Raw genomic sequence first — 10,000 nt, 5'->3', positions numbered from 1 at the left:
AGAGATGTGTTAATAAAACTATTATATTTAGAAATGTGTTGAAAAAATCTTCTCTCCGTTAAACAGAAATTGGGGAAAAAAATAAAGGAGGGGCTTTCTAACTTAAACATATCTGAAATGATTAAAAATACATGCATGACATTTGTAACCATTACAAAACACAATGGTGTTTTATTTAATTAGATTAGATATAAAAGTGTGTAGAATGCATTGGGTTTGCTTCACGGAGTTCTCTCTCACCTGTGTGTATTCTTAAATGGACCTTCAAATGGTGTGAGGTGCGGAAAGATTTGCCACAGTAGGGGCAGTCCTTCATGCTTGAACCCACACTCCTGTCCCGGTGCTGAGTAGTGGGGGGCTGGACAGCGCTCACAGGTTTCGCCATCTCATCCCCGACATCTGAGAGAAAACAGAGAAACATAATTCACAGACTGTTCTGTCTCACTTCAAACCAGATGCACACTAGAGACTTCTGTTTCTTCTGTTGTTCTCCATGCTTTCAGCGTTTGCCACCCAAATCTGCTAACGCCACACAAAGTCAAACACATCAATAAGTTCATGTGCACCACATTCCCCCCACTCCGCAACCTGACAGAACGCTGACAGTTCAGAAGCTTTCTTTAGAGATATCACCCCGACCCCCGCCCAAGTACACTCACGTCCCAACGTTTTATCCAGCCTCTCATCATCTGTAGTGGGAAGCATATGGCAGATTGTGTTGAAATGAACAATACAAGGGGAGAAAAAAAAGGAGAAAACAGCCATGTCAGCAACAGGGTCTTCGCTTTTACGTGGCGCCCTGGTTTTGACAGGTGACGTCGGCTGGGAGCTTGATGGGAAACGGTGATAACGAAGGGCCGCTCTGATTGAGCAATTGTCACACCAATAATGTCTAAGAGTGTCAACAAGTCCACACTTGGAGATAATTAGTCACTGTGCTTATATGTGAGATGTCAGCAGTGTTACACCATGGTGAGTTACAGGGGGATCTCGTATTGTGTGAAGCGGTTGACACTCCAGCGAAGTTAAAATGATACAAGACCAGGTCAGGTCCTTTGAGAAGTTACTGTTGCCTCCTAGAGAGGTGGTTTTGTATTAAATTGCAATGAGTTTAAATTAAACAAAAAGTTTTATTTAAACCAATAAAGTAAATAAATAAAAAATAAATAAATAAATAAATAAATGAACAAATTAAAGAATGAATGAATGAATGAATGAATGAATGAATGAATGAATGAATGAATGAACTAAACAAATTCGAAACACATTTAGACTATAAAATAATTTGACTTTTTATTTTATTTTATTGACTGACTGATTTATTTTCTATAATAACAAATATATACATATATATATATATATATATATATATATATATATATATATATATATATATATATATATACACACACATATATAAGAATAATCTCATACTGAGATTATAAAAGTTTAATTAAAATGATAAATGAAACCAAGGGCCTTTGAGAAGTTACAGTTGGCCCCTAGAGATTTGTCAACTACTTTAATTTGTATTTAATTTAAACTAATTTAAATTATTAACTAATATAAACTGATTTATTTTCCCACAAAACATTAATATATAAATAAATAAATAAATAAATAAATACACAACACAAGGTAATCGAGGATTTGGATTTGCTGATCCTATATGGAACACTCTACCAATTCACGTAAGACTTTCCCGCTCCATTTCTTTCTTTATGTCCGTTTTAAAGACCTATCTATTTTATCACTGTTCAATCACTTTTTTAATCACTGTTTTATTGCTTTTATTTGTTAAATATTTATTTTATATTCTGTATTCGTCAGTCTTTAGTACTCTTATGTACAGTACTTTGGTCAACTTTGGTTGTTTTTAAATGTGCTTTATAAATAAATATTGTATTGTATTGTATTGTATTGTATTGTATTGTATTGTATTGTATTGTATTGTATTGTATTGTACTATATTGTATTGTACTGTATTGTATTGTATTGTAAATAAATAAATAAATAAATAAATAAATGAATTAATAAATAAATAAATAAATAAATAAATAAATAAATAAATGAATGAAGAAAAGGAAACAAAACTGAAAAAAATCACACATAGACAATAAAATAATTTGACATTTTATTTTATTTTATCTTATTTTATTTAAATTTATTGATTGACTGATTGTTATTTCTATAATAACAAATATATATATATATATATATAAATGTTTAATTAAAATGATAAGTAAAACCAAAAAACCATCAGAATGATCAAGAAAATCGAGAAAAAGAATACCATTATTTGTTAGAACCCTTGTACATGTTTAGTTTAAAATATTGAGTTGTAGTTCAAGCAATTTCCAGTCAAATAAATAAATAAACAAATAAATAAATAACTGTAAACACATATAATATAAATGTATTAAAACTAAAGAAACTCACTCCTTTCTGTCCCTATGTGTGAATTCTTTATGCTATCATTTGAATTTGCACCTTTACTCCAGCTCAACAAGGTCTGTAAGCCAATAACCAGCCACAGTGTGAAAAAAAAAAAAATAAAAACCGTCTGCAAATGCCTTCTTATTTCTGCGCCTACACATGATACGGTGTGTGTGTAGGGAAAGACGTCGCCTGAATGGCGCAACCCACTTTAGCAACCATTTGCCTCAATCAAAAGCTTTTGTACAAGTAATCTTTCTTTCTTCCCGTGCTTTTTTCCCTCCTTATTTCTCTACCCTCTTTTAAGAATCAAATGAGATTTGAGAAGTTAAAAAAGAAAGAGTGAAGTCAGCATCTCCTTCTCTCTTGTGACTGATCACATTCCTGCAATTTGCTGCCTCCGTTTTGCCTACACGCGTTACATTGTGATGTCTGCCCCCATTTTCTGACCCAAACATATACTCACAACCAAACAAACACAAACACCGACTCTGACCCACTTTACCCTGATAACCAGACAATTACAAATATTACTCCTATTGGCAAATTTTCACAGGCTTTTAGAAAGAAGTGGATGCTATTGTCCCACAGCTGCGTATGTATACACATGCTACACTTACTGGCCACTTTATTAGGTACATAACTGCTCATCAAACCAAATATCAATTCAACTAATCATAGGGCAGCAACTGAATGAACACAGCAATGTAGACGTGGACGAGACAATCTAATGAAGCTCAGATTGAAAAAAGGAGTGTTGCAGGTTTTTTCATGTTTTTCAATGAGTTTTTCAGGTTTTTCAAGGATTTTTCTGCTTTACAGAGACTGAATAAGGCAAAATATCCAATGAAGAGCAGTTCTGTTTGCAATAAGATTGTCTTTTTCATAGAGAGAGAGAGAGATAGAGATAGAGAGAGAAAGAGAGATCATATCTGTCCTTGTAAATGACATAAGCACATCTAATAGCCTATTAGCTTTTTGCAAATATTTTTGAACATATATATTTTTTTATCATATTTGCGAGCTGAAAGATCAACATCGACTCCTTGATTACGCATTCATGCATTTTCCTTCAGCTTAGTCTCTTTATTCATCAGGGGTCGCCACAGTGGAATGAACCGGCAACTATTCCAGCATATGTTTTACACAGAAGATGCCCTTCCAGCTGCAACCCAGCACTGGCAAACACCCGTACACTCTCATATGCACACACATACTACGGTCAATTTAGTTTATTTAATTCACCTGTCCCGCATGTCTTTGGACTGTGGGGGAAACCAGAGCACCTGGAGGAAACCCATGCCAACATGGGAAAAACATGCAAACCCCACATAGAAATGCCACTCGAGCCAAAAATGGACTCAAACCAGTGACCTTCTTGCTGTGATGTGACAGTCCTAGCCACTGAGCCACTGTGTCGCCCTTGATTACGCACATCGAGATTACACAGATGATTGAAGGCTTCAGCATCTGTCAATGAGTAAATATGTTTACTACTAATGTTTGAGCAAAGTGGATTTATTTTGAACTATATGTATTAACGATTTTATTGCACATCTACCAGCCAATCAGAATCAAGAATTTCTACAAATCATTGGAATAAGCTTATATAAAGAAAGTATAAATAAATAAAAGTACACATCAACCTTGAAGCAGATGAGCTACAGCAACAGAAGAACATCATGGTGTCAATACAGTCAGCAAAGAACAGGAAACTAAAGTCGCCTTTCCACGGCACACGACATTTGGACATGACTGTTGGAATACGCCCCCTTGTGGCAATGGCACAGAATTTTCAGTTTTGTCGTGCACCATGGGAGAAAAGCTGGATTCTGGCGTTGTCCGAAATAAAGGAGTGCAAAAGCAAGAGCCTTTATTCTCCGGCCGTTCACTATGGTTGAATGAATGAATGAATGAATGAATGAATGAATGAATTAATGAATGAATGAATGAATATTAGAAACTCATAGACTGCAAACATTTTGGAGGGAATGTGGCCACAATATAAAAAAAAAACTATTTTATTACTCATTTATGAAGAGAAATGTTTTTTTAATATAGACTTGACCTGCTTGGAGAACACTCATGCATCACATCCGGTCGGCCTTTCACATACGATCTAGTCGCAGGAGTTCAAACATTTCAACAGATCCGCAGCTCAATTTGGATCTGAATTTATACGGAGATGATCAGAACTTCACGCAGCTCCCAGACTACTCTCCATTGGAAATGAATGACTTCCGGTCTGCCGCTTGTTGTGTGCAGTGAAAAGGAGACATAAGGCTATATTGTAAACAGGCTCACCAAATTTGGAACAGAAGATTGGAAGGGTTTTGCCTGGTTTAATGAGTCTAAATTTCTGCAGCAAAATTGGAATCGTAAAACGTTTCACTTAGTTAAACTTACAAACTCAAGTTCACCAGCTGCCTTGAAAATGTGAGTCAAGTCAACTTAGCAAGATTCATGTTTGAACTTAAAATGTTAAGTTTCAATTAAATACATTATGAAACAAAGATTCTCATAAAGTTGAGTTGACTCACAACTGGTGAACTTGAGTTTGTAAGATTAACCTAGTAAACATTTTACAGTGTATAGGGTTATGATATACATGATATAATGGATCCTTCCTAGTACAGACACTGTAGTTAGTGGTGATCTAATGTCCCAATTTGAGCTCCTTAGTATTAGCTGAGCATATTTTAAAGGCCACGGCCTACCCGCATATCGATGACCCTCTTTCTCTATTTATGAACACAATGAAGCTCATAAAACTAGTTTCTTGAACATGACAGTGAGTTCATTGAACTCAAATGTCTTCCATATTCACCAAATCTTAATATAGTAAAGCACATTTGAGATGTGCTGCAACAGTAGATTCACATCATGTATGTGCAGTCGACAAATCTGAAGCAACCGTGCGATGGTATCATGTCAAAATGGAGCAAAATATCCAAAGAACGCTTCCAGTACCTTGCTGAATCTATGCCACAAGTATAATAATGCAGTTCTGTAGACCAGCACTATCAAGGTGTATCTAATAAAGTGGCCGGTGAGTGTATATTGTAAATGTAATCGTAAATGTGGCATGAGTGCCAATCATTACTCACACATTATTAAATGTTCCTTTAGATTCAGATTTTTCAGTAAACCATCAGTCATGTCCCTCTAATGCTTAGCTACATACTGAAACATCAGGCCGACAGATACATGAGCATACAAAGCCTTTACAGGTAATACTGTTCTTTCATCTCTGCCTCTCTCTCTTTCTGTCTCTCACTCTACACACACACACACACACACACACACACATACACACAGGCCAGCAGGGCCGTCTTTAATCAGCTGACTGCTCCCCAGCTTTTAATACGGCTGTTCCAATTACTGTAAAAGTCATCCTGCACCAAATAACCACAAATATTGACAGTTTATTGCACAACACATTTATGACATTTGAAGGTCACCCCATATATTACGCATCATCTCTCGGCCCAGGGTGTCTGGAACAGAGAGATTCTCGATAACCCGCCACCTATAACTATTTTCTGCATATTGATTTTCCATTTCTCAGCCCTTTTTTTATGCAAAAGAAAAATCTGTAAGAGAGACGGCATTAAAGCGATTGTCACGAGCGAGCCGCGGCCTCCATATATTATCCAGTTAAGCCTGAAAACAATAACTCTTCAGTCCAGAACCTAGACAATGCCGCAAAACATTATGAAACGCTACAGTGTTCCTTTATAGATGTTTACAGTCTGACTAATTAGACACGGGGATAATGAAGTTACATCTGTAATTTATGATTAACTTGCTTATTGTGACTACGCTAGTATCAATCATCCCCATCGCCATAAATATTTCATCGACCACTGGATTCGCTTATGAGCTTTTTTTTGCTGCCGTAACCAATAATAAAGAGCATCTCCAAGCGCTTGACACAACATATCAATATCCATATCTCATCGTCCATTGAGTTTGGAGCACCAGGCCCAGTGGCTAATGGCACAAGCATGTAAAGCGTGGACCAGCATTACAGAACATGCCAGAACAATAGACTGGAAGCGGACAGGAGGCCACTGGGAAAAGCCATCTGGGAGGAGGTGTGTCGCTCACCCTTCTGTCTGCTCCGTCTCTTTGACATAAACACACACACACACTAATGCAAAAGCTGAATGTGTGTCTAAAACACAGGAAAATATGTTTGTCTCAGCGACACGATGTGTGTGTGCACAACATCTCAAATCTCTCCAGATGGACCACACCCTGTTTCCACTAATAAAAAAACAACAACAAAGCCCCACCATGACAAATCCCCCCCCTCTCACACGCACACACACCTTTAATGGATCTCTCACAATCACACTTCCACTCTAAATCAGTCTGTGGTTCTGATTACTCGCATATCACTTTCAGAGGGAAAAAAAAAAGACAAGAAGCAATCATAAAAACACAAGATGTCTCCCTTATCCATTAGAATAATGTGTCACGTGCCACAGTCAGTCATTGACCTTCCTTCCTCTGTAGCACCCGAAGAAAATGTGAGAGAAACATTTGGATTTAGATAGTAAAAAGCAGAGAGAGAGAGAGAGACTGAGAGAGAGAGAAGGTAAAATGTGATGACATCATTTGAAAGGCATTAGGCTTTTAAAAATGCGCCCGGGGGGAGCTGATTTCCTTACGCTGGAGCAACACAACACCATCCGGCTGATGCGCACGCTGCACTCTCTCTTTTTTGATTTGGACCGGTGCCATCTTTGTGAACAGTCTGGTTCAGGCGAGTTAATCAATTTGAGGTTTAGTTACACTGCTGAGGCTAGCATTCCGCCGACTGCTAGAAAGTAATCGGAACTCGCAGAATTTATTAACCAAACACCAATTATCATTAAACACCACTGCATTATCCCCTCCTTTTACTACCTGACAAGGACTACTTAATGAAATTTTAGATTAAAGTTATTTAGCCTGCTGATTTATGGTGGCTAAAACTCCTAATGCAGCCCCTTGGCACAGATGCTCGCACAAGCAGTTATTTATTTATTTATTTTTTTAAGGAGTACACCAGGGACCCTGAACCCTCAGTGGTACCACCACAACAGAGTCCTGCCCATGATGTGAGGGGTGTTGGGGGGGAGAAAAAAAAATCTGTCTAAATGTTAGAAAGATTCACTGGATATGAGAGCAAGCCCTCTCGCTTGCAGGAGGCAGATGCTGACCTGCGTGTCAATGAGGTAATAAATTCACGGAGGCAAACTAGAATTTAAATAAATAAATGAATAAACGCTAAATTCAAAAAGTGTTTACCCCCTTTCTGTTTGTGAGATGAAACAGCCGCAAAATGTGCTACATATAAGGCATGTGGGTAAACAGGGGCACCAGATGTTCTTTGATGTTAATAATGGCATTTATTATTAATATTAATTAGACTGCATTCAGCAATACATTTGGGCCATTTCCAAGTCAATTAAGCAAAATGGCATTCGGGAGATGTTGAAACGACATTTTAAGGCAGGTGTTCGGCGGTCCCCTAATAAAACATTTTTGCTGTGACTGAAAAACAACCCATTTTCAACAGATTCTGTTTTTTTTCTTGGGCGGTAGGAAAACAGCATTTTCTCGCTCCAAGCGATGTTGTCTTTTCTTTTTTTTATTAAACAGTTGTAGTTAAACATGAACTGCCTTTCTCTGGAAATGTTTTGTGTTTAATGACATTAAACAGTTTGCAAATATTGTAATAATTAATATAAAACATGTATGACAATTTTAATATAACATCATATAATATAACATAATATTCATTCATTCATTTTCTTTTTGGCTTAGTCCCTTTATTAATCAGGGGTCTCCACCGCGGAATGAACCGGCAACTTATCCAGCATATGTTTTTTATGCAGTGAATGCCCTTCCAGCTGCAATCCAACACTGGAAAACACCCATACACACTGTTTCACACACATACACTACGGCCAGCTTATTCAATTCACCTATAGCGCATGTCTTTGGACTGTGTGGGAAACCGGAGCACCCGGAGGAAACCGAAGCAAACACGGGGAGAACATGCAAACTCTACACAGACATGCCAACTGACCCAGCCAGGGCTCAAACCAGTGACCTTCTTGCTGTGAGGCGATCGTGCTACCCACTGTGCCACCGTGACACCCATAACACAATATAATATATAAAACAATACATATAATATAATATAATATAATATAATATAATATAATATAATATAATATAATATAATATAATATAATATAATATAATATAATATAATATAATATAATATAATATAACAACGAAAAATAACACAACACAAAACAACGCAACGTAACGTAAAGTAACGTAATGTAACGTAACGTAACGTAACATAACATAACAATCTAACATAATATAATGTAATATATTATAATATAACATAACCACGTAACGCAACGTAATGCAACGTAATGTATTGTAACTTAACTTAACTTAACATAATGTAATATAACATAACAACATTATAAAACATAACAACATAACGTAACTTAACATAACCTAACGTAACAAAATGTAACATAACATAACAACATAACATAACATAACTTAACGTAAGGTAATGAAATGTAATATAATATAATATAATATAATATAATATAATATAATATAATATAATATAATATAATATAATATAATATAATATAATATAATATAATATAATTACATAATTAATATATTACAATATCTAGTATTTGCATATTTACACATTACATTTAGTGCTTGTTTAACAAATGCCAAACCATAGAACAGGTTAAATCCATCTAACCATCCACACACACACACACACACACACACACACACAGACACACACACACACACACACACACACACACTGTAAGAGCCAAACTCCACAGTAAATATCAGTCTAAAAAAAAAACTAATTACTGCCCACATGGCGGCAAAAGATCAGATGGGAAGGCGGGTGTTGGGGGAGGCTATGTTGTCTATATAATCCTTATATCCTATGTGTAAGTATAATCACACACACTCAGGCACACAAAACGCAGTTTTAAAGCTCCATTCTCTGTAATCTGGACCATGAAAAAGGGGGCCGCTAGCACATTACCTCTAGCTAGCACTGATTTGGCAAGAGGGCCCAGTGTGTGTGTGTGTGTGTGTTTTAAGCTTGTGGAGGCTCAGCCATACAATGGTACATTAACAATCTGTGCGTTCATTTATCAGCCCATGCGTTTTTGGACTCTGTGTTTATGGCGCAGTGCACTTTTCATCGCTGAAAATTAATGAACATGCCTCTCCTCGCAACAAACATGCACCTGTGCCGCCGTGATGCTAATCACAAACATTTATATTTATTAGCGGCAGCCTGAGTGAAAGTAGGATTACAAGAGGAGGAGGAAAGATTGTCCTTTTTCTGCTTTGTGAACAGAACGCCGCATTTCTCTCCCTCTCTTTCTCTCACTCTCTCTCTTTTTTAGAGCACATTTGTTATGCCTGCCGGCGGAAAGGGTCAGGTGAAATTAAGCTTTAAGTATTCTCCCTCCGACTGTAAGAAGTTTCCAAATCTTCCTCG

General features: G+C 36.7%; 1 protein-coding gene across 5 annotated transcripts in view; it reads right to left on the bottom strand.

Annotated features, from left to right (window-relative positions):
• The window catches only part of znf536 (zinc finger protein 536), a 303,464-nt gene that overhangs the window by 117,849 nt on the left and 175,615 nt on the right, over positions 1-10,000 (bottom strand). For all 5 annotated transcript variants that reach the window (XM_056461995.1, XM_056461997.1, XM_056461996.1 and 2 more), the window contains one exon: positions 241-399. In XM_056461995.1, the coding sequence (XP_056317970.1) occupies positions 241-399 (159 nt within the window). The remainder of the gene's footprint in view (positions 1-240; positions 400-10,000) is intronic.

The sequence above is a fragment of the Danio aesculapii genome, chromosome 7, assembly GCF_903798145.1.
Source record: "Danio aesculapii chromosome 7, fDanAes4.1, whole genome shotgun sequence".
In the NCBI taxonomy this organism is placed as follows: Eukaryota; Metazoa; Chordata; class Actinopteri; order Cypriniformes; family Danionidae; genus Danio; species Danio aesculapii.
The sequence above is the reverse complement of the archived record's forward strand: the minus strand, read 5'-3'. Positions and strand labels throughout refer to the sequence as shown.